The sequence below is a fragment of the Grus americana genome, chromosome 3 (genome assembly GCF_028858705.1).
Source record: "Grus americana isolate bGruAme1 chromosome 3, bGruAme1.mat, whole genome shotgun sequence".
NCBI lineage: Eukaryota > Metazoa > Chordata > Aves > Gruiformes > Gruidae > Grus > Grus americana.
Window position 1 is genome coordinate 633,921 of NC_072854.1, and position 25,543 is coordinate 659,463.

At 51.1% G+C, this 25,543-nt stretch overlaps 1 protein-coding gene across 17 annotated transcripts in view; it reads right to left on the reverse strand.

The window, feature by feature from the left end:
* Positions 1-25,543, reverse strand: part of DTNB (dystrobrevin beta) — a 204,876-nt gene that overhangs the window by 70,487 nt on the left and 108,846 nt on the right. For 10 of the 17 annotated variants that reach the window (XM_054820030.1, XM_054820024.1, XM_054820026.1 and 7 more), the window contains 2 exons: positions 13,868-13,957; positions 7,069-7,156 (listed from right to left, as the gene is read on the reverse strand). In XM_054820030.1, the coding sequence (XP_054676005.1) occupies positions 7,069-7,156; positions 13,868-13,957 (178 nt within the window). Of the gene's footprint in view, positions 1-7,068; positions 7,157-13,867; positions 13,958-25,543 lie in introns of those variants that run through there. The other 7 variants (XM_054820029.1, XM_054820031.1, XM_054820033.1 and 4 more) reach the window with 1 other exon arrangement.

Below are 25,543 nucleotides of genomic sequence, written 5' to 3' on the forward strand. Positions count from 1 at the left end.
CTTTCCTTCTCAGTAAGGAGTAAATACCTTGGGAAGAGAATAGTTCTACTACGGCACAGAAGCATCGTGGAGATCTTTTCTTGGCCCTGTTGGATGCAGCTCCCAATTTTCTGACAACAATGTCCTATGACCAAACCCCAAACATTACAGATCCCTACAGAAACAACCTACAGAGTTTGTTCAGGGTGAAGCGTTTGGACGTATGGTGGAGCTTGAAAAGAAAAAGGACTTTTTGGCACAGTCACTTGTAGCGTAGGTCTCTCGTTTTATACCAAACAGCAGCGAGACCAAAGCCGAAGCTTTTCGAGTTGAGGACTAACATTGTAAAAGTTAAAATGTTAAAAGAAGTTTAAAAGCCAAGCAAACTCTCCAGCACGGCTGAAGGTGTGGTTGCCATTGTCTTCTGCTTTCCCGGTGCTCAGCAGGAATGCCGAAACCTCAACGGTTTTGAGAAGATCGTCCATGTGGCAAGCCCCATCTCGGTCAGAAAATTCATAAGACGATGATCATAAAATCTACTTTAAATCCTTAATATCCCCTAGGAACAGTAAAACCTGCTAGCACTGTAATTTAGTTTTCCTCTGAACAGGCCATTAAACTTGAGAGAGTGCCATGCTGGAACTCCAAGTCAGACTGGTATTTGTAATAAGGAGCCTTCAGACCTCACCTACGGTACACCTGGTTTTTTGAGTGACAGCAGAGGATTTAACGACAGCTTAATCGAGCTCCCAGGAGGCCAGTTTGCGAGCACACTCCTCCATCACCCTGATTTGGAAGAAACTGTCCAAGAACTGTAAAGCTTGCGTCTCACAGGCATCAGATTCCAGGCTCCTTGGTGCGAGGGCCTCGTGGTGTCATGGAAAGATGGACCAGTACTTCACCTGCCCACCTCTGTGATATCACAGTCTTCTTTATGATCGACAGACAAAGAAGAGGAGGAAACAAATAACAAAACTGGTTCATATAACTACTGTATCCAGGAGAAGAAGCCAAGAACCAAGCTGCAGATTTATCCTGCAAACAGGAAATCTGGTTTACTTGCTCTTTATGTAAAAAATACTTGTGAAATAATGCTTAATGCCTAAAAGAAAAATTACATGAAGGGAATATTACAAATATTATTTAGGTTGTAGGTACAGGAGCTTTAATTAGATGAGATGATGATAGGCTTTTAGCAGTGCTTCATGTAGAGGGAAGAAGAGCAACCACACACTCTTTTCAAAAAAGACCAACGTGGGCAAGAACCTAATTATCGTAACTCATCCACATAACTCAACCTAATTATCCACTCATCCATAACTGAATATTATCTCATATTTATTAGGTGCTCGTGCTTCTCCTACCACCAAGGCTGCACAGGTCAGCAGAGTCCTGCCAAGAGTGCACGGTCCCTGAGGACCTCTGCTCCGGCCGAGGCCACCGGCTCCTGCCTGCCACGGTGGGTCACCCTCCATCAGAAGTCAGCGGGGAGCAGCAGGCACGTCTGGCTCACGGACCAGGCACCGACCTGTGCTCGTACGAACCAACCTGCTGAGGTGCATCAGCAGAAATTGAGGAGGACCTGGGAGAGTGCTGCCAGCGGGAAATGGGGAAAGGGAGCTGAGGGAGAGCAGCTGGGAGAGGAGGTGAAGGAGGTTTTGGCTTGGAGAAAGGGAGGTGTAGGACATCGATAACAGAGGGCCTAGGGTTGCTTTATATACATATGCCCGTATATACATACGCTCCCCTAAAACACAGGTAACCACCCCTCCTCTCCAAAGTACGCAGCCACCTGATCTGCGGGATCGCCCGTACTCACGTAAGAGGGCAGTACTGAGGTGGGCTCTGGTATCTGTCTGGAAGGGACAGATTTTGGAAGGGACAGAGGGGGGTGGCACACAGGAGATCATTTCCAGCCCCCGCCTTTACCGAAAAGCTGCCGCTGGATAGGAAGTACCGGATTTTTTCTTACCTCAGACTGAGATTTTGGACAGATCAGCAGAGGGAGACAACAGATGAAGCTGTGATCTTGAAAGTTGTGATTTAAACGAAGTTTGGCTTGCTTTCCATTCATTTCCTCACTTTATTCATCTAATCTCCTCCTGCTTTTCTCTCTCGCTTTCTAGCTGACCGGTCTGGCAGAGCCAGCCAGCAGTTACCGTAACGCACAGCACTCTGCTGTGGCCAAGCTGGCAGGCCAAGCGTAGCCCTGAGCAACTCAAATGCAATAAAAGGGATTTTGTCTTCCGACGACCGGCTCGAAGAAAACAAGAGTAGCCCAGTCAGAGCTCGCTGGAGCGAACACAGACGGAGCTGCTGTCGAGCAGTGGGTAATTGCACCAGTTGCGTGCCATCCGCCCCGCCTGCGCCACCAAGCAACTCGCGCGTACCAAGTGACAAACGATGCATTCTCCTTTCTTCTCCTCCCTCCCCAGTTCTTCTTCTTCTTTAAGAAGAAACAGACTTGGATTTCAGGAATTAACTCTGAGATCTGCCTCAAATTATTTCGTCCCAGTAAGACTTCAAGCAAAGGCATTTCCCCTAAAAATGTCAACGGAATGTATTTGCATTCATATGGCGAGAGGCATTTGTTATTGCAACCAGCCTGCAGAAGGCAGTTCTAGCAGTTTGTCTAATCTAAAAAAAGCAGAAACTGATGGACCGAGTCGGATCCATGGCCACGAAGGCCAATGTACAGTTTCCAGCAGTGACCACTGCCAGCGACTTCAAAGGAAAGAGTAAGGAACTTGGCATCAGGCTGTTGTAGTGTGGCCAGTCCGTATCTGGGATCCTCTTCTAGCAGTTAGAGCATGTCAAAAAATAAAGCACATTACACCCGAGAGGCAGGGCTGGAGAGGACATCAAGAAAGAATTTTGTTCACATCAACCTCTGTCAAGTATTCCCAGCAGACACTGGTCTATCTTGCCTCTAAAGTCTCCATTGACAAATATTCCAGAACTCCTTTACGGTGCTTTGTTTCAATTCTCCACTTTCATTAAGGTCCAGATTTGTAGAAAAATAGAGGTGGGAAGGGACCTCTGGAGGTCCATGCACCGCTCAAAGCAGGCCCAATTCACAGCAGGTCGCTCAAGAACCTGTTCAGTTGAGCTCTGAATGTTTCCAAGATTCCAGTTCTTCTCTGGACAACCTCTTGGACAACAATATTTGACCATTATCGTGGTGAAAAAGTTTTTCTTAATATATAGTTGGAATTTCCCTTCTTGCAACTTCTCATCTGTTGCTTCTTGTCCTTTTGCTGTGCATCTCTGTGGCGGGTTGACCTCGGCCGGCCAACGGGCACCCATATGTCTGGGCTCATCAGGTAGCTGCAGACAGCGGTAAGATCCCCGCTTTGCTTTCTCTTCTCCATCCTGAACACGCCCGGCTCCCAGCTTCTCCTCGTATGTCGTGTGCTACAGCCACCAGCCATCCCAGTGGTCTCTGCCGGGCTTGCGCCGACACGTGCACGTCTCTCCTGCGCTGCGGAGCCCCGAAGCAGACGCAGTACTGCTGCCGCGGGCTCACCAGCTCTGAACGGAGGAGGAAAGTCGCGTCCGTTGGACAGGGACCCTCCCTCTGCCGGCTGCCCTCTCACCGGAGATGGGCTGCTTTGCTGCGCGGGCACGCTCCTGCTCCTGCTGTCCACCAGGATGCCCGGGTCCTCGCCTGCTGAGCTGCCTGCTAGCCCCTGCGTGCAGGACTGGCGTGGGGATGCGTGCGACTTCGTCGTAACTGTCAGCTCGTGTCTCCAGCCTGGCAAGGCCTCTCACGCAGCTGCGGTGACCGACCGACACCTGGTACCTGTTGTAGAAGTTCCTGTACACGGATTTTGAACTGCTCTGACTCCAACGTCTCTGCTATAAAGAGCCACGCCGTGAGGCGCCTTCGGCGGCAAAGGCTGATGCAAACAACGCGTTGGGCTCCTTTGCTATGGTCTTTTCATTCCTGACCTGGGCACCAAAACCTCTTACTGATTCCCTAGTTAGATTCCTACTTCTGATGGTATTGAAAATCTTTTTACCAGAGACTTCAGCATCGCTTGTGAAGTGCTCGTCAAAGTCTTTTCCTGCCTCTGAATCTCCTGTTAACATTTAACCAGCCGTGTTTATAGCCTTTCTTTTTCTCTGCATTTGGGCAAGCTCTGCATTTCTTTAGTGCCATCCTTTCCTTGGGACATCCTCACTGACCCATGAAAAGAGGTTTTGTATGGTTTTGTTTTCTTTTTCGGTTTTGACACACAGATCTCCTGAGCCGCTAACACAGGATTTTAACAGCCCCCAGGCAGCTTACAGGCCTCCTGCTTTGTGCACTGATCCTTCTAGGATTTTTTCTAATTGTTTCAATTTTTGCATAGTTCCCTTTCTGGAAACGGAATACCCGCACACTGGATTTACTCGGCGTGCTCTCTCCTGCTGTTGAAGGTAAGGGTGCGACGGTTACCGCTACGGACCAGCTGGCACCGTTCACACCACTCAAACTTGTCCTGCACCATCCAGGACCAAACCCAGGACGGCACCTTTTCTGTGGATTCTAAAACTAGTGGCTCCAAGAAGCATCGCTGATTGCATTCCAACGTGTTTCCACGTCTCCCTCTGAAAAGGCGTTGATTTAGTCGCTATGTGGCTACCTGAAATCTCCCACTGTTACTTACCTGTCCAAAATTCGCGGCTTGTCTCACCTCACGTAACATTTCCTCATCACTACTATTTCTTTTCTATTAGCAAGAATTTGGAATTTCCACCCACAAGGATTCTGCAGTTCTTCTCTTTTTCCATGATATTTTTACACTGTTAAACTGTGTATTTCCCTTCTGTACGACACCGTTCCCTTGCCTGCACATCCTACTGCGTCATCCCCGTCATGCTGGAGCCTGGCCACCACATTCTCCACGAGCATCTTTCTCCTGCTGGATCTCTGAGATGTGTATTTATTGCATTGGGGTTTTCATGTTCCCCATTTTAATTCCATATGGGAAGAAAAAAATTGTTCCTTTTTTCCTGTTTGTTTGTTTTGAATTTCCCAGCCTCTAATTTCCTCCCGTCGCTGTGTTTTAACCCTCAGAAGCGAGCCCTGCAGACACGGCACGCCGTCCCAGAGCTCAGCGGGATGTTCCTGCACCAAGTTGCAATGGCCAACTTGGACACCAGTCATACCAAGTGCTGGCTTGGGAAGGGGGATCTCCCGTTGGCAAGCAATAATTAGAACCTGCCATGAAGCAGAGCCTTCGGAAGGGGGCCTTTCAACTCAGATTCCTTCAGAACATGAAAAATATCGCCATTTCAGCTGATTAGTGGTAGGACTGTGAATAACCAGCGGACCCAGTGAATAACCTTTAGATTCCTTGCTGCTGGGCTTCGGTCGCAATGGAAACACACTATTATTAGGCTGACATCCTTTCTCTACCACACTTCAGTCCCTGGCGGCCCTTTGACATCTACCCTACGACGTAACTTAATTGATGAAAAGAAAGCAGTAATTTGTCAAAGGTCTTTGGAAAGTCTCAAGAAACTCTAACCGCTGCTTTCTTTCCATCCAACTAAGCCGCTTCATTTTTGACCTCTTTCCGAACTACGAAGTACACACAAACAGGGTGAGGTGATTTACAGATTTTTAAACGATCGGGTTCTTTCAGAACCAATATTGTGACTCTCCAGTTTTCATAATGCTTCTTTGTTACTACCAGAAAAAGTCAAGGCATGAGTAAGAATTCTTCCACCATCTTCCAGAGGGAAACTGATTCAGCACTTAGCATCTCAACAACTTCCATTTTATACGAAGATTACATAGAAATCCCCTCCTTTTCCATCTAAACCAGAAAGTTTGCACTGGTTTCCTTTAATATTTCAACATGAACGTAGTTCCAGAGAACTGAATAACTTCTTCAGAAATGCAAATATACTATTTGACAGAGCTAATGGGAACTGACAGTTAAAAACCTTTAAAAAGCATGGTTCTTTTTTCCTGAAGTTTTACAGAAGGGCAGTATCTGGTCACACGCGTGTGACAAAACCAGATCACTGGTTGAACGCACACTGAAGGAAATTGTGAGGACGCACGAGCCCACCTCGCTGGGGAGGGACTCGACAGTATTTCTACAACAAATACGTAATGAAAAGGTGATGAGGACACTGTCGTTAAGCGTCACTAGCCACGCTAACGGGTGGCAGGGCACACATTCTGCCGTAGTGCTGAGATACGTAGGAGAGGTCCCTGCTGCTGCTGGAGGCTGTGGAAGGCCAGGACTATATCTGAAACGGCGTATGGATAATAACGTTTTGCAATAGCGATCCCGTAGAGCGGCAACGAGGGGCGACGGCGCGCTCTGTCCGGCGTCGTTCCCAGGCCGAAGGACCTTGGGCAGACAGCAAGCGTAGCCGCGTTTCTGAACACGTGTGAGGCAGCGGACTGGGCGGAAATGCTGTAAAATGGCAGCCGAAACTGGAGGGAGATCCCCCCGCTCGGGAAGGAGGAAGGTTTTTCCTGCAAACGCTGCTCTCCGTTGGTACGGACAGCGCAGCAGACAGACAGGTACCTCCCCAGCCAGCCAGCCCGCAATTATTCCATCGAATTTCAGTCAACTCTTAATTGCCACGATCTCCTGTAGCAATTTGCTCTTAAAGCGGCATTTATTTCTACCAATTTAAAAGCGGGTGTTTCCTTTAGTTTCTTCTATTATAAGAGACTGCAAACATAAAAAAGACCTTCCTGTCTCTCTCTCAGGCTCCTTCCCTCTGGAAAAAATATATTCCACAACATTTGTCCCATGGCTTGTTTTCCTCAGGTATCTACATATTTATCTCTTCTCTAGACTAAGTAGGACTAATCTGCTTATTCTCTTGCCTCCTCTGACCTCGTTTCTAATAATTCGTGTTGTCGTTTCCCGTTTCCCTGCTCTTCCCCCGCTGCCCGAGAACGCAGCATATTTCTGCTGAAAATGAGGAAAGCGTGCTGCTCTCGCATCAGCTGAATAAACAAAACCCAACAATTTCACGCAGCTATTAGCAGTGAGCTACTAATTAGACTCCGGAAACCTCCCCCCCCACCTTCCCTATAGCACGGTCGGTAAAGAGGGATGAATATTCACTTACTGCATTTCCAGCTTCGGCAGCCAGCCGGGCGGCGTATCTGGCAATCAGCCGGTGCTCCTCGTCCAGCCTGCCGGGGCTGTCCAGGACGCTGCCGGGGAAAAGCCAAAACACCCCGTCAATATCCGCCGCCTCTCAATATTACTCATACCGGGGGCTGACAGGGAAAAGGATGTATTATTGCAAAGAGACAGTCATGGGAAGTAGAAGAGTCACGCTGGAAATAATCTAGATCATTCCCTTTTTCGTTCCGCTTCCGAAGGGGGGACTGCTCTCAAGGCTTCCTGCCCAGTAGCGTTTTCTCCAGGATTCACATATTCCAGTGTGAAATGATTAAAACAATTTGTTTTCCACGATTCATAGCTACATATCATTACGAACAAGTGTAATTTGCTTCTGAGGAGCTTTTCCGCAAAACCCTTTTGGTTTACTCAAGGTAAAAAGGGGGCAAATAGGTGAATGATGGAGAAGAGTTTTGTCCTCAGGAGATGTAGGACGACAAGTGTCAAAGTCAGGATGACTTCCAGGAGGAAGAGCGGGGGGAACCATGCTGACCTGAGAACGGACTCTGTCCCTGAACAGCATCAACTTAAACGCAAATAGTGCTTTGGAAGTCAGCCTGACTTACACCTGACTTACTACTGCCTTACAACACCCGAACGTACAAGACGTGGTAATTCGAGGCTTGGTCCTTCCCACCTCAGCTAGCAGAGGATGCAACAGCTCCAGCTGCCTGGCACTGCCTCACGCACACAGCCGGCGGCTGTCCTGGAAGTCTTGCTGGAAGGGTATTAAAACTATCGCCGATAATCATCAGCAACAGTGACAGCACCACGAGGTGAGAGAAGAAAGGGACGCTGAGCTGTGAAACAGGAGAAGTAGAGACAGCGAAGGCGACAGACCCCACGATCAGGGCGTGAAGGGCAACACCGGGAGCTTCCTCATGTTAAACACCAGCACCGTCCCCTCTGCGCGTGTTAATCATTAACGTGATTAATCCAGTCTGGCAATCAGTTTCCAGCCTTCACAAATAATTGTCTTTTCAACTAGAAACACGGGGGGGACAAACGATGGCTTGCAAGCTGTGTTAATTGGAACCAGCCAACGCTAAGGTCTAGCACCAGCTCAGCGTCGGTGCCACAGCGGCCGTGCCACAAAGAATCGGCAGGGAAAGCCAAATGAAAGAGCAACTTTTGAAGTCAACATCCAACCCAATTTTTCAATAGCTGCTTGTTGTCTCACTGCCGCACAAAGATTTCTCACCACGGTCTCCCTTTGCAAGGGAAGCCACCGAATCGGTTAGTTAAACCAGGCCATCACTAACCGAAACCAGCCAGGATTAGTGTGGAAACGAGCAAAGCGCTTCACGTTGCAACGCAGCCTTCCTAGCGCCATCCTTCGTGTTCTGCGGGGACTCACAGACACGTCGGCTGCGGCAGAGAACACAGCGCTGCGCCCGCACGTGCTTACGGTGGCGCTCGGCATCGGGACCACGCCACGGGCGGTAGCACAGAACGAGACACGTGCCTCGTGCACAGCAAACACTACTTTTAGTCCATGTTACCACCTCACAAGATAATTTACATTTCTTTAAGCTTAATTTCACAGAGTTCTGTTTACATTATTTAAATTTCACAGATTTATGTTTACCTTATCTAAAGAATCATCGAATCCCCGACTGGTTTGGGTGGGCAGGGACCTCCCAGCCCACCCAGTGCCACCCCTGCCATGGGCAGGGACACCCTCCACTAGCCCAGCTTGCCCAAAGCCCCATCCAACCTGGCCTTGAACACTGCCAGGGAGCCGGGGCAGCCCCAGCTTCTCTGGGCACCCTGTGCCAGGGCCTCAGCACCCTCACAGGGAAGGATTTCTGCCTCACATCCCATCTCCATCTCCCCTCCTGCAGCTTCAGGCCATGCCCCTTGGCCTGTCACTCCCTGCCCTTGGCACCAGCCCCTCTCCAGCTTTCCTGGAGCCCCTTTGGGGACTGGAAGGGGCTCGAAGGTCTCCCCGCAGCCTTCTCTTCTCCAGGCTGAACCAGCCCAACTCTCTCAGCCTGAGGTCTCCAGAGCAGAGGTGCTCCAGCCCTCGCCTCATCTCCGTGGCCTCCTCTGGCCTGGCTCCAACAGCTCCATGTCCTTCTTGTGCTGGGGACCCCCGAGCTGGACGCAGTACTGCAGGGGGGTCTCAGCAGAGCGGAGCAGAGGGGCAGAATCCCCTCCCTCGACCTGCTGCTCACACTGCTGGACACGCAGCCCAGGACACGGGTGGCTTTCTGGGCTGCCAGCGCACCCCCAGCAAGTTTCCTGATGACACCGAGCTGTGTGGTGGGTCGACACGCTGGAGGGCAGGGATGCCATCCAGAGGGACCTGGAGAGGCTGGAGAGGTGGGACCGTGTGAACCTCATGGCATTCAAGTACATCTCAACACCCTCCTGTGTATTCCTTAATATAAACCAGTTTGAACAAATGAACCACTGCTGCAACCTACAGCTCTGCTGCATTAACAGAGAGGGCTTTAAACACAACCTACAAAACACCACAGAATTATTTACTTCGCTTCACGAAGAAAAACTCACTTCTTTGTGGTTTTAATTTCTGTGGAGACATTGCAAAGGATTCCTACCCTGAACACCCTCCCTTGAGAGGAGCCCAGCAGAGCTCCTGCTCCTTGGGGACAGCAGCAGATGTGAACCGTGAACCTTCCCCCTGCTCACCAAGTCCTGTCGGTACCCAGTGCTGCCTGTGCGAAAGGTCCCGGGGCCAGAGCCAGCACACAAACTAGAGGACAGCACTGCGAGAAGAACAGGAAGGGCAGCGGGGGAAGAATAAGCCTGGCTCAAGCCCAGAGCTCAGAAGGGAGGAGGGTACGGGAGTGGGAGTTCGGAGATCGTCACAGCAGCAGCAGCGTTTTGGAAAGGCAATAGTCTAGATTTCCCTATCTTAGAAATACGGTGCCAGGCGGTTGGGTCCCTTCTGGCAGCGCCGTGCCATCATCCAGCACCGGTTAGTCAATCCGTGACTCTCCCTCTTCTCCCTTTGGCGATGCGGGTGGTGGGTGACACACGGGCAGCACGGGTGGGAAGGTCTGAGCTGGGGGGCTCTGACACGCGCAAGGAAGCGTCATCCGCGGGACAGCCCGGGTCTGCGGCAGAGGCACCCAGACGGTGAGACAGCACCGAGCTGCTCGGAGCCACACAGGATGAGCACCCCGAGGCGGGGCGGGGGGGCAGCAGGGTGGAGTGATGCTGATCTTCAGGTGTCGATGGAAGCATTTGAGATGATGCGATAAGCACGTACAGCAGGTATTGCTTGGGCGGTCACCCCGGCCTGACCCACGGAAAGGGATGTTGGCAGCCTCTGCCCTCCGTGGCCGTGCTGGCACAAGTGTCGGGGCAAGGCGGCGAGGCAGCGAAGGAAATGGAGTTGGCTTAGGACTGGCCCGACAGAACAATAACGTGCTTTCTGCCAGCTCAGCGGGCGGCTGTGCAAACCCAGCGTGTGCTAACACAAAGGCAAGAGCACCGGCAGGATGAACGGGGCGGGGGGCAAGGGGAAAAATGGGCACCCTGCGCTTACGCTGGCTCGAGGCTCTCGTGAACCCACGCCCAGCAAAACGGGGGCAAACAGCGCAGTCGGAAAAGAGAAAGGCGAGACACCGGTGCCCTTTGTCAAATACTAACACAAAAATGAGCTTGGACAACCAAAGTGTAGGCTAGAGACGAGTCAAGGATGTAAGAGAAGATGATACAGTGTGGGGGGAGGTTTGAGATCTTCGGCTCCTTCCAAAACTGCTGAGGAATTCACGATGCTGCGGAGTGGCAGAGGACAGCAACAGAAGGCACGGCTTGTTCTTCAGCACCGACCTCAGAGGCCACACGTCCAGGTGTCACCTGATGGCGAGCCAAGAGTAGGGACCTTGGGGATGGAATAGCTTTAAGAAAAAGGACTTTTTTCCTTTCGTTCTCCTTTAAAACCAGCAGTGCTGCAGACAACGGCAGTTTCAGAGAGTCAGGAATTCAAAGGGCACCAAATCAGACCAGCCAAGCAGCTAACCACCCATCCAGCCACCTAGATCAACCCACCAAAAGTGAAACACATAAATCCGGTGGCCAGTTGTCTTCCGCAGGAAATGCAGAGTACGTAATACATAAAAGTAATGACACTCCGGGTAGGGCTACTTAATTTTTCTGGTGAAAAGTGGAGCTGAAATAGAGGCGTCGTGGGGAGTGGGGACAAGCAGGCTGGCTGAATGATGGGGAACGTGAGTTATGAATGCTGAGCTTAAGAAATATGTAACGAACAACCGTCCAAGTAATACAGCATAACTCGTCAGCTCCGTAAGCTTTCTAACCCTATACGGCATAACTTGCTCCACTCCGCAGCTGTCTTTGCCTGCAGCACATCCTTTAGGGTGGGGATTTTCTATTATTTCTTTGAAAAGCACTTAACCAATTTCACTTGCTACCACAATAATACAATAGGCAAAAAAAAAAAAAGAAAAATATGTTAGTGTAAGATAACTGAAGTCCACTGAGCTCTGTTTGCTGTATTTCTTATGTATTTGGATGGATTTTTTTGTTGGAGGACATCAGTGAATTAAATAATTCTTAATATGACAAAAAAATCTCAGGGATCCAGCTAGCCACGGCTTACGGGGTCTCAAAGTTTGGCTTAAAGCATGAAAAGATACTGGGTGACAAAGAGCAAAGGTATGAGATTGGAAGTGGAAGAAAGATAAATTAAAATTTGAAGTAGGGCTCTTTTAAATAGTAATTGCAATTAATCACTGGGACATACTGTCAGTGAAATGAGTGGCTTCTCCATCATGGTCTTCTCCAAAAGCTGTATCTTTAGAGAAACAAGGTATTAGGTTCAGCCCAGGAATGAATAGGATAGGGTAGAATAAGAGCAGAGCGGAGCAGAGCGGAGCAGAGCAGAGTAGAACAAAACAGAAAAGACCAGACCAGACCAGACTAGAATGTCTCCGTTGGAAGGCACCTACAATGGTCATCTAATGTCACACCAGGGCTGACCAAAAGTTAAAGCATGTTAAGGGCATTGTCCAACTGCCTCTGAAATGTCCAGCTGCCTGGCCACCGGTGGGGGACGGCAGAGCAGATGCTCCGACGGTCTCTCCGGGTCCCTGACGGGCGAGGGGCCGTGCGGGGCGTAAGAGGCGCAGCTGGCCCAGAGCAGTCCTGGCCCTCGCCTCCAGCGGCAGCCAAGAGCAGGCGCAAACAGGGGACCGGAAGAGAGAAAGCCAGCGGTGGTCACTACAGGAAATGCCGTCCCTAAGCGAGATTTACTGTTATTGCCATCAGCCAGAAACAGAGCCGGTCGGCAAGGGCGGGCTGGAGCACACCGGGGGTCTCTGCACGGCCGCCAAAAGCAGAAGGGCACAGCGACGTGGGAGATGGGGCTGAGGGGGGAAGGGCAAAAGAAGTGGCAACAGAGCGCAGATTCCATCGCGCTCTCGTGCTGACCTGGAAGACACTCCCATGGACAAGGAAAATAGGATTGAAATGAGTTTCTTTGCGTTTGGTTCCTTCTAGGAGGCCGCCGTTCCTGTGGGAACACTGCCAAGGGACTTTTTTAAATTGGAGGACCTCTCCTCCAACTGGTTGTAACATGGCAGCTATGAGCTACGCACAGTATTTCGATCTGTCATATACTCTTCAAGATGCACTCCTTTGTATCTCAAAATCCTGTGATTACAGTAATTGAGTGAAGGCGAGAGTCTGAAATTCCTCGGGGTTTATTGCCTTGTGGACAACATTACAGGCTTGCAGCTCATAGCAGGTGACGGCAGACAACAGCGATTCACCGCCAAGGAAAAAACCCGACTTTGCCCAGAGATCCAGACAGCCAGGATGCACTTCAGCAACACAGCACTGGAATACAAATTTCTGCGTGACAGAGGGATGAAACAGGACTCTCAAATGTTATTCAGAGGATGACAACACGGCTGGAGCAAGGCCTTTACAGATAGCCTCCAGACCACTGAACCTCCTTTTCCTTTCCAGCGCAGCTCTGGCTCTGTAAAGGCACGATTTAATTAGGTCCAAAAGTGGAATACGGAAAACCTCCCGGCTACGTCCTGTGAGGAAATGGGAGAGCTGTGTTTTGGGGCTTTAGGGTAAAATTTCTCTATGTAGACACAGGCATGAAATATAAATGCGCACAAATACTAAAGCTGAGATAAAAGAAACTAATTCTTCAAAGCATTAACACTTTTTCGGAAAGGCACAGAAAGAAACAGTCGTATGAAGCAGGTCATGTCGATGGGATGGACAGAGCTTGCGCAGTAGCCCAGGTAACAAAGATGGTGACAGGATGGGACATCGGTCTGCGACGAGAGGTGAAGGCAATAAGGAGAAAGAAGGACAGAGCTACAGGATGATGCTGGCACAAGAACTGGTGGCATGAGCTGGCTGTGAAAAAACTTAAGGTGGAAATCAGACAGTTTCCTCCCAGTGAAAAGAGATTCCAGAATGGTCATGGAGAGAAAAATTCTCTAACCTGTTTGGGATGATGTTGCCCAGTTGATGTAAGGGATTCTGTAACGCAGTGACTGCAACAGGGCGGGACGGGACACAAACTGCCCCCGGCGTTTCCCCATACCCGCGTGTGCAAGCGCGCCCACGTATCTCTGCATTTTCAGAGGATTTTGGAGAACGCTAAATCCATTTCCCTCTATTCGCCAACGGAGGCCAAATACCTTTGACTGGAACGTGACTCCCCAGAGGAAGCAGCGTTACCGCGCCCGTCCCTGCTCCAGGAACGCTCTCCTAACACTAACCGTGCACCGCTCTGCAGCCGGCTCACATAGGTTGCTATGAGTGCATGCTCGTCCGCTAATCGGCTGGCAGCGTCCACGCCGCACTGTAACCTAGGAGCAACGAAGGCAAAAGAGAGCAAACAAAACATAACATAAATACAAAGCAAATAACTGATGAATGTTAACGAAACAAACAGTTACAAATTAAAACAAACAGATGAGTAATTAAAAATGTAAATAAGTTTTGGTCACATGGAAAGGATACCTCCTGGAGCCGAAGGTCAAACCACAGCTTAGGGCAACACCGGGGTATGTAAGCACGTGGAGCTTCCCGAGGCTGCCGTCACTCCGGGAGAGTGGGACCGCCCCGAGCCACGCGATGGGAAGCATCAGGCGGCCCCGAGCCTTCCACCGGGATCCGCCGTCCTCAGGGAGCCGCAGGGAACAGCGGGCTGAGCCGCACCGTGCCGGGGCACCGCAGCCTCCAGCCCGAGCAGAACCTCCCCCCCTGCTCCAAACCCTCCAGACCCCCCCGGCCACGCTGGGCGCCAGTTCCATCACCAAATCTAAACCCAGAGCTGACAGCGTCCAGTCTCTTCTCTGCCTCCCACACACAGGGCCACCAAACAGAAATACGAGGAAGGAGGGAAGGAACTGAAAGATGAGCGGCTGGGCTCGGCAGAACTGCCCTCCGACAGGGGTTCATGAAACGCCGCAGGGTTTGTTTGGAGGACTCATAAAGACACTGTAATTTTGAATATTTCTATGAATAGAAATTAAATGCGAGAAACATTTGTCAGAAGTAATCCCACAGATATAACTATTTGTCTACGTGGTGCAATTAAAACCTGCTGGTTTCTACCCCGCTTGCGACAACAGCGCCTCAGAACCCCCGAGAGAATACAGCCAAACGGCTCGTTTTACGCCCTGGCGCTGCGCACGCGGGCAGCACCTTTCCCCTCCGGCCCAGAGGAGAGGTGCGGTGCGGCTGCTGCGCTGGGTCTCCGCATCCGCGCCACGCTCTGCCTGCGGGTCCCCCGCGGTGGGCGCGTGGAGAGAAAGCACCGCGCTCTGCCGGGGGACGGGGAGTCCCGTGCAGGTCTGAGGTCAGAGCGTTACCTAGGAATACATCTCGAACGTGCATCACCACTGTTCTACTGTAATACGTATTTCTTCCTAAAACGCGGGTGTCCCAGCAATCCCGTTTTCCATTCCTCTGTCAGGTGTTCGAGTCGCTCTTTCAGTCTATAAACCGCAGCGAACTCCTCCTCCACACACGTCCAGGAAATATTTGCTTTTATAAAAATGGCATTTCTTGCTTTCAGCATCAATGTACTGATACTACGACAACAGAATTCACGTCTTTCAGACATACGAGCTCTTTTCTTCTCTGTTATGTGCAGCAACATGTCAGAGAAGTCTGCCAGAAGCAGAATAAGAGCTTATAAAAAATATACCCACGTCAGCCCCTCCGGGCAACGAGCAACCTTTGTAATCGTGGGTTTGTAATAAGGAAGAGGCTTAACATTAACCACCGCGCGGAAGAATTTTTAAGCAATCTACGCTTCGTGAAGCCCGACTACTGGCAAGTGCTGAAAAGCTTGGTTTTAGCCGTGCCTTACAGCCGGCCCATTGCTGCGGCCACGATTAAGATTCCAGGAGCTTTTTCATTATAACTCATCACACACGCTCTTTTGAAAGGGAAAAAGCCCACCAGAAATGACCACGCTCGTAACTCGAAATGGCAATAGCTTTGACAATGATTAGCGTTCCTGGTTTTGGAAGGCAAATGAGCGTTAAACGAACGTGAGCCTGACCGCCACTCCTAGCACGTAGCTGATCTCCCATTCACATTCCTGAGCCCAGGGAAGCTTGCCGAATGGTGCTCCAGCACATCGCGCAGCAGCCTCCAAACCTCCGAAAATCGCAAAATGCAGAGCGGAGGTGGGTGCTGACAACCCCCGTCCTCTCTGCCTGCTCCCGGGATGGCACTAGGACAGCAGGAACCGCCGTGTGGATCCGTCAGCTGCAGCGGGAGGGAGTTGCGGACAGCGTGGAGACACGGTCAGACCAAGGCTTTTGGTTACAGGAGAGCTGGAGGAAGGCTCACCGGGGGGAAGCCCTCTGCCCCGATGAATCCATCACCAAGAGAAGCGGATGGATCCTGGGAAGAGTTGAGCGCTGTGTTTGCTGCTCAGCTGCAGCGTACAGGTATGGTCTCACCTAAGCGCGGTGGGCAGGAGAAAGCGCAGGGCTCAGTTCTGCGCCTTGCACCGGGGCATTGTAAAAGTCTCGTAGGTACGCGCGCTGCTTTCATAGAGCAAAAGTAGTATTAAAATATAAAAGCTAGTGGAGCCAATCCTGATCTGCAAACCCCACATAAACACAGGCTTCGAGGTTCAAAAAGGATGAAACCGTGCCCGCTGCCCCAGGAGCTCCCTGGCTGAACGTGCCGCTCTTTGCAAACGGCAGCCTGCGCTGGTCCCCGAAGCAGAGCCTTCACGGCAGCGCTCAGCACGCAAAGTCACGCTGCCCCGTACCTTTCACTCGCGTTTCCAAAGGGCCTGTCTTTCACCGAATTCAGCTCCTCTGGGAAAGCCTGGGATAACTACGGACAAGCTTGATTCTTCGGAAACGGTGTCAGTGGAAAACCTCCCGAATGTCTGTAGTGCAACTGGTGCTCGTTCAAAGCAGCCGTGCCACGCGAAGCAGCAGTGCGGATGGCAAACAGCAGAAGCCATACGAGACAGAGCTAGCGACAGGGTGGGAAAAGAAACCACAAACCTAGTGTATATACCTCAATCTTACCTGAGCTGGGATCGCTGGGCTGAGCTGGGATCACTGGGCTGAGCTGGGAGTGCTGGGCTGAGCTGGGATTGCTGGGCTGAGCTGGGATCACTGGGCTGAGCTGGGAGTGCTGGGCTGAGCTGGGAGTGCTGGGCTGAGCTGGGATCACTGGGCTGAGCTGGGATTGCTGGGCTGAGCTGGGAGTGCTGGGCTGAGCTGGGATCACTGGGCTGAGCTGGGATCACTGGGCTGAGCTGGGATCACCACCTCCCAGCTTCTCACCTCTCCCCATCGCACCCCAAGGCTGCTGACTCGTCTCCTTCCCTCTCCCCGCCTCATCCAGGGATGTCACACCTCATAATTCTGTATTCACTTGCTTTCGGATGTTTAAACCTTTCTAATCCTCTACCTCTACATTTCGGGTGTTCAGAGGTTTAAGCGCAGTCACTCTGTATTTCGGAAGGCTGTTAGCTACCCTTGTATTAAAAACGTTCTGAGCATTCCGTTTCCTGGGCCGAGCAGAGCCCTGCAGCACCTCCGTCCATCAGAGCCCAGCTCCGTCCTCCCGCAGCACCCCGGCTCTTTGCCGAAGGACATCCCGCCCGAGCCGAGCTTCCCCCGGCCCTGCTGCACCACACGACCGTGACACAGCTCTCGGTCACTGGCCACCGGGTTACGGCTCCCAAGGACACCTCATCGTCCTCTGTCCTGATTAGAACAAATGCTCCTCTCCGGCCTTGATAAATGCAGCTCTGACCCTCTCTTCTCTATTCTTCCTTTTCCCAGTGCATCACTTCTACGTCAGAAGGCAATTCTGGAGTCGCCCCAGCCACTCGTGAATTTGGACAGCATTTGCTAAATAATTTGAAGCAAAATGAAAATAACAAAAACTTAGGAATCGCTTCTCCATATTGCTCCAGCCATATTGCTAGTGAACGTTTGGTCTCCTGTTGAAGTTGTTTCATCCAACACACTTAGATACACTCTTTAAAGAAAATCCGAACGGCTCTAGGGTTTGGTAATTAATTTACTAGAACTGTGACGTGGGAAGGACGTCCAGAGGTCTCCAGCCCACCCTCTCCTCAAAGGGGGGGTCAATCGGATGAGATAGGAGATGTTTTCTTAAACCATCCTTAGACCTGCCGTTCCCACCACTCATCTCAAACTTCTGTGGCTGAGAACTAAACCTGGGGCTTCCCCTCCCCGCTCCCCAGGCGGACCCCGAGCCCCGGGGCTCGCCGCAGGAGCTCCGCCACAGCAGACGACTCCCCTTCTTGAGTTGTCACTACCATCGGCTGCTCGCGGACCGGCAGCGCGCCTACCGCCTTCTCCGTATCTGCTGGCCAAAAGCTGACTCAGCACATCGGGCGGAAGCCACCGCTGCTGACTCACCGAGCTCCTGGTGCTACCAACCCCAGTCACATTTTCATCTCCTTTTTGTGGGAAGTTTGTCGATTCGCATTCAGCTCCCAACCCGCTGCAGCTCCCCAGAGACTTGTCAGCAACAGGCCCGTCTAGTCGGTCGTTCTCTACTCCTTTACGCATGCATTGTATTTTCTTTCCCGTTGCCCAAAGCTGCTTTATTAATTTCAGGACTGTTCTGAATGAGACACTTGTCCTCTGGAGGATGCCCAGCACCTCCCTTGCATAGCGTCGGTATGAAATGTCTGTACGCGCGTTCCCTACTTCATCGTGCAAGCTGCCAAGGACTAAACCGCCTAACGCGGAACCGGGAGTGGACCCTGCGGGATCCCACCTGACGCGCGCTCCCTCTTTGCTAGGAAAATATTGATATTTTCTTCCTCTGACCGTAATTTTTCAACTGGTGTTGCACCCACATAACAGCAGCTTCAACCAGTCCACGTTTACCTGGTTTATTTATGAAAACACCATATGGGATAGTGTCAAAGCTTTATGAGTCAATAGCGTTTGAATTAGTGCCTCCCCCTCTTCACGAGGCCGCCCACCCAGGCAGAACCACCCAACTTCCATTCGCTGACACGACTGGTTCTCGACACAGCTATGTCAGCTATTTTTACCCCCTACCCCTCTACGTGGGTACGGACCGATTGTTTCATAACGTGTGCAGGCACCTGAAGGTACCCCTTCCACTTTCAGACATATATTTCGGCAAAAATACTTCTCCGTACAGCCTGGGAGCAGAGAAACGGCGACGTCGTCTCTTGACCCCACAATGTCAACCCTCTCTTGGCTTTTTTTCCACGATTAAACCGCAAGCGTACAGGTGAAGGGCGGCCGGCTGGTGGGGCAGGGACACCGCGGGGCGGTTCTGCTGCACCTCTCTGGAAATGCCTTTAAAACCTAAGGTCTGGGAAAGTTTTTGTCGAAAAAATGCCTTTAGAAAGCGACTTTCTATTCAGCCGGCACTCTGAGTCATATCGACACCTTCCAAGAAGATGCGTAGGCGTCCTCAGCTTGGCTTGAGTTCCGACAGCGGTCACACACACCGCTGAGGGCTTGTTTCCTTCTGCTTTTAAAAAAAATGAATATATCCCTGGTAGAGAAACTCAGAATTATACTATAACCACAGAATCTTTCAGTTTGCAGAAGGTGGCATCAGGGACAAAGAACCACCTTCTCCCTCCCGAGTGAGCCACATGCTGCAACCGAATTCTTCAAAGCAGCATTAAAATGTCATTTTATAGTACGTTTCCCCACCCTTTTCATACAACAACGGCCACCGCAGGCCAAATCAGGTTACGCCATGCGAAGCGCTAGTGAAAAGACAGCGAGAAAGAAGGCTAACCGTGCTGCTTCCGAGGGACGGAGGGAAGCAGTGAAGTGGGGACAGAAAAGCGAGGTCACCGCTCCTCGTGCCGCTTCTCGGCGGTCATGGCTGGAGGTCGGGTCTGGGTGCCCAGCCGTGCCGGCGGCTCCAACGCGCGACTGCGGCGCAGGGAGAAATGGGCTCTGAAAGGTTCCTTGGCTCCTGCCCCAGAACTTACACACTAAGACGTGGCTCTGCAGCTTTATAAGCAACTCAATAAATTACTAAGGTATTTAAATGGTGCTTTCGGTGTCTGAAACTAATTTCTGTTCTGAAAATCTACCAGGAAAGCTGACTGAAATAGAGAGTTTATTTAAAAACCTGTAATTTACAGCAAGAAATCCCTGCAAATTTCTATTATGCTGGCTCACAACTTTGTAAATCATTACAGAATTGCACTCTGCTGCTCTGGCTACTGAGAAGGGAAAGAACTCTTGAAAGAGTTGCCAGGACATAATCTAGAGGGATCTCTTGTTTTCTGTCACGTTACTTTCCCCCATCGTTCATTTAAATAGATGTGGAGGTCAAAAAGGATAATTACCACCATTCTCTGCATCATACAGCCTCTGAAACGCAGCACGGCAATTCCTGGCTGAAAGCCGTGCTTGTGCCTGACCCGCGGCGCTCTGCTCAGGCAGCGATGGAATCCGGCCGAGAGACGTGAAGTCGCGGGGAAGCCACCGCGTCCCTTCGACACCACGAACCACCCTTTGGTTTCTCCCGACCCCCACCTCCAGCTGCCATGTGCGGGAGAGGCGACGGGGCGTACATCCACGCCGAACGTCACACGATGTAATTACGCAGTCCAACAGCAGCCGCGTGCCGGGTGGTCGTCATTGAAGCAGAGAACACAGGGCAAAACGCGATCTTGTACCACCTGAACGTAAAGCAGACACGGGACGGGGGAAGCCAAGCGGCTGCGGGAGGACAGCAGCGATAAGAGCTGGCTGAGTAGGGATGCTGCTGTCAAGTTACTTGAAAAAAAATCAAAATCTTAATCAGGAAACTTATACCAAATATGTGGAAGAGCACGTGGAAGCGTAAAAACAGACGACTCGAGCAAAATGAAAGTATGGGCATCACAGTGCTGCCAGGAGACGGAGGGAGGGGATGATCCTGCCCCTCTGCTCAGCGCTGGTGAGCCCACCCTGGGAGTGCTGGGCCCAGTGCCAGGCTCCCCAGTCCACGAGGGACACGGACAGACTGGAGAGAGTCCAGCGAGGGGCCACCGAGATGCCGAAGGCCTGGAGCATCTCTGCTGTGGGGAAAGGCTGAGGGAGCTGGGACGGCTCAGCCTGGAGCAGAGCAGCTCAGGGGGATGGAATCCATGGCTGGCAGCGCCTGCGGGGAGGGGATGAAGCAGAGGAGCCAGGCTCTTCCAGTGGTGCCCAGGGACGGGGCCGGGGGCCACGGGCACCACGTGAGAAATTCCATCTGAACGCAAAATACGCATTTTTACTACGAGGGTGGTCGAGGGTGGTCAAACACTGGCAGAGGTCACCCAGAGAGGTTGTGGAGTCTCCACCTGTGGAGATGTTAAAACCCAACTGGACACGGTCCTGGGTGACCTCCTCTACCTGACCCTGCTTGAGCCAGGCTTGGATGAGCCGATCTCAGGAGGTTCCTTCCAACCTCACCCAGTCTGGGATTTCTGTGACTGCGTAATATAAATATTGAGGTGAACTAGGCTGACAAATCTTGGAGCAGGTAGCTAGGGGAAAAAAACATGTAGGCAAAATGAATCATAGAATCATAGAATCTTTAAGCTTGGAAAACACCTCTAAGATCAAGTCCAACCGTCAAACCAGCACCACCATGTCTACTAAACCGTGTTCCGAAGTGCCACGTCTACACGTTTTTTGAACACCTCCAGGGATGGTGACTCCATCACCTCTCTGGGCATCCTGTTCCAATGCCTGACCACTCTTTCAGTGATGCAATTTTTCCTAATCTCCAATCTGAACCTCCCCTGACACAACTTGAGACCATTTCCTCTTGTCCTTTTGCCAGTTACTTGGCAGAAGAGACCAACACCCACCTCACTACAACCTCCTTTAGGTAGCTGTAGAGAGCAATAAGAGTATGAAGTTAATGGAGTAAAAAAGAGAATGGAGCAAAAAAGAACTGAAGAAGGAACAAAGTGTTTGAAAGCGATGAGAAAGGTGATTGCGAGCATATCCAAATCCTGAGAGTGCAGCGCTCTGGGGTGCTGCTGATGGACAGTCCCGCTGCCATGCCCGTCCTGCCTGGCATGGTGCTTCACCACCACCGCTCAGCCGGACCCGGCAGCCCCGTGACAGCAGTTAGACTGCACTGCTCTTACGGGAAACGCATCATGAACCGGAGGGAGGAAGAACTGGAAGGAAGGAGACAGATTCCTTCGGCGGCAGCATACAAGATCAACTGAAGCAGCACTACTGGAGAAAGGAGAAAACTGCAGGAAAGGTGAAAGTAGCCGAGGTGAGAAGCGGTGTAAAGGTCGACCAACGCCAACACAGCAGAGATGGGTTAGAAGATACCATTAAAGCAGCACCAGGACTAAGCACAGCTGTCCTGCCCGCAGGTCCCGTGTCTCCTGTTCCCACCCAGCAGCACCACGAGACGCTTGCTGAGGGCAGGATGAGGCTGCAGAGCACGGTGCCTGCAAACCCTCCCAGGTCTGCATTAGCCCCAGGGCAGCTGCATGCCAACACCCTTCACATCCAGGTTCGAAACCCAAGATTTCTATTTTAATCAGATGTTTTCCTCCTGATCTTGAATCTTCTAGCCACTTAAGAGCAGTGTCTAAATGTCCCAACCATTCCCCTTGCTGATGCCTTCTGACCATTTTTTCCTCCCCATCAAACTCTCCACGCTCTCACCTAATGCATCTTCCTCAACCTGCATCCCACAGACTTGTACACGGAGGATTTTAAACCACAGGTTAAAAAAAAAATACCTATAGGCATCTAGATATCAGTTTAAACCCCTAGATATTTGGTTTGAAATTATCAGGTTGATTCATTATGCTGACCCTTGTCCTCACCCTTCCTCCCTCCTTGCCATCCCTTTCTCTTTCACCTTGTTATAAAGTATTGTCACATCTTCACTGAGCACGGTTATAGGTGAGCTGGGATCTCCCTTGCCTCTAGACAAAGAGATACTTTTATCCCTTTTCTAGGAGAAAGTCTATTTTGGTATCATGTAGGCATATTTAAGGTATTATGGTGCAAACGTGCCTGACCACCCCGGCCGCATCTATCCCAGCGATGCCCCCAGTCCACCCAGGCTCATGCTATTGAACTCTCTTCCCCAAAAGCTTTTTGTGGCTGAAACTACAGCTAAAATGGATCTAGGATCTCTAGAGGTCACAGAGGTCTAAGGGGCAGAATATAAGAAAATGAATGTACTCCACCTGTGTCAAAGAAAAACAGCGGAGCGGACAGTAACAGTAGTTTCAGTCACTTTCAGGTGGAATTGGTGACTGGACAGCTAGAAGGAAATGTCAGAGAGATGAATGTGGACATGGGAACAAAGGAGAAAAAAGGCACATTGGAAATTGTCAGAAGATAAATTAAGCTAGCCAAGCAAATAAAAATCACCTTGGGTTTACAGAACTTAAAAAAACCCCAGAAAGGACAGCATTGATGCCGTAGATATGAAATCTGCGGGTGCAGAGCTGATGGCAGAGGAGAGTTCCCAGAGGTCTGACCAAAAGGCTGGGAACTGCCCTGACGTGCCTACGTTTGCCAGCCCCGAGCAGGGCAGGACTCGGGGGGCAATCAGCAGCACTGGAGACGGCCAAGGTAGACAAGGACAAACAAAAATCAAGGCAGGAAGAGTACGAAGGACTACAAAGAGCAGATAATCAGTGACTTAGGAGCAGAAGACTGAAAAAAAATCCAAGTTAGTGGAAATAAAACCTCTCAGATAGGAAACCAGAAGGGTTTTGGATGTCGTCTAGGCAGGTGACATCATATCCCTTTCAAGTGCAGTTCTTAAGTTGCAAATAACTTTGTCTGTAGGCTGTAAGAACACGTTTCACCTGACCAAACGTAATGTCTGTAGCCTCCGGGCTCCTTAGCTGCAGAGACCAGAAAAAAAGAATGCATCATTTTGTTGTATTACAGGTAGCAAACACGGTGACTGCTTTCATCGGCTGTTGGCAAGGACTTCTATTTTAAAGACCCTTCTCAGTCCGAGGGCAATTATGGGGCTATAATGGCGACAGAGACAGATACGAGCCTTTAGGGAAAAACAGAGAAGGATCCGTCTGTCTGTTCACACAGTATATACATTACCAACACCGAAATACAATGCATTTCAATTCTGACGTGGATCTGCAATGTGAGAGATGCTGCACAACCTACAGACTGACCACGGCTGCTGAGAAACCAAGTGTGTTTAAAGAGGGCAATACTCGTCGTTAGCCTAATTGAGGACAGGCTGTCTTTGGGAACAGAGTTACTGAAAGAACAGCACACACTGACCACAGCAGGAGGAAAAAAACCCTAGTCCTGAAGTAATTTAAGATAAATCAGCTAAACCAAATAACATTTACTGGGCCTGGCCTAGCCTTACAGAAGAGACATAATCATCTCCATTTATTGAGAAAGGCGCGTTGGCTGTAAAGATCAGAGAAATCCTGTGTGTTGTTGTATCATAGGTAACAAATGCAGGCAAGGGTGCATTGAAATTGCCCCAATAAACGTACGGAACATCTGTCTGCCACGTCCGACACAACGCTATCAAATGCGAACATGCCATTGAATCAGTCGGGGTTTTTCGTCTGGAAACTTACATTTTGCAAGATGAAAAATATCAAAATGTCAATGTTACATATGTGAATGTGAACCCCCCCCCCCCCCCAGCTGCGCGTGGCCATAGCTACGCTTCTGTTCCCACAACTCCCTGCTTACTAGAAAAAAACTTTCTCTGACCTCATTCTGTCCACAGCATTTCAGAGACGACAGAAAGTTCCCTGCCTCGTGCAACGTGCAGTTACTGAAATGCTGGGATCTGAGGAGTTCATTGTCCCTCTGGATATTTGCCCACCGAAAGCAGAGGATGAGGAGGCTGGAAATGCTGGAGGTTCCTCCGAGAGATGTGCACGGACTGAAGAGGAGCGTTGGCGAGGGCTCCTCTGGTTTGTTTGTTTTTCACTTTTTAGTTCACCAAAAAAGTGAGCTCAGGCATGAAAATCCTGTTCGTCCAGCTCAGTCTTATTCCCAACAAACAGTTGTCAAAGGGAGATTATTTCTGTGTTTTTAACAGCAGGAAATCACAAAAAGAGGTTTCCATCCTGCTCTGCCGCCGCTGAATGGTGGCATTCACTGTGTCCTGGAAGAGCGAGAAGCTCGACAGTGCAGCTGGCCCCCGTCCTGCCCTTGTGCAACGCATGGAGGGAACCATCATGAGGATCATCACACCCCAGAATCCCCGACTGGTTTGGGTGGGCAGGGACCTCCCAGCCCACCCAGTGCCACCCCTGCCATGGGCAGGGACACCCTCCACTAGCCCAGCTTGCCCAAAGCCCCATCCAACCTGGCCTTGAACACTGCCAGGGAGCCAGGGGCAGCCCCAGCTTCTCTGGGCAACCTGTGCCAGGGCCTCAGCACCCTCACAGGGAAGGATTTCTGCCTCACATCCCATCTCCATCTCCCCTCCTGCAGCTTCAGGCCATGCCCCTTGGCCTGTCCCTCCCTGCCCTTGGCACCAGCCCCTCTCCAGCTTTCCTGGAGCCCCTGCAGGGACTGGAAGGGGCTCGAAGGTCTCCCCGCAGCCTTCTCTTCTCCAGGCTGAACCAGCCCAACTCTCTCAGCCTGAGGTCTCCAGAGCAGAGGTGCTCCAGCCCTCGCCTCATCTCCGTGGCCTCCTCTGGCCTGGCTCCAACAGCTCCATGTCCTTCTTGTGCTGGGGACCCCCGAGCTGGACGCAGCACTGCAGGGGGGTCTCAGCAGAGCGGAGCAGAGGGGCAGACCCCCCTCCCTCGACCTGCTGGTGACAGCCTTTCTTCCCCCGGGACGCCCCAGACCGAGGACGGCCTGCTCTGCGGCTGGGAGCCAGACCGGTGCCTCGGTTTCTCAAGGCCAGAGCTGTCAAGCAGAAGCTAGAGAAGTCTCTCGTTGTCCCACAGCAGCAGT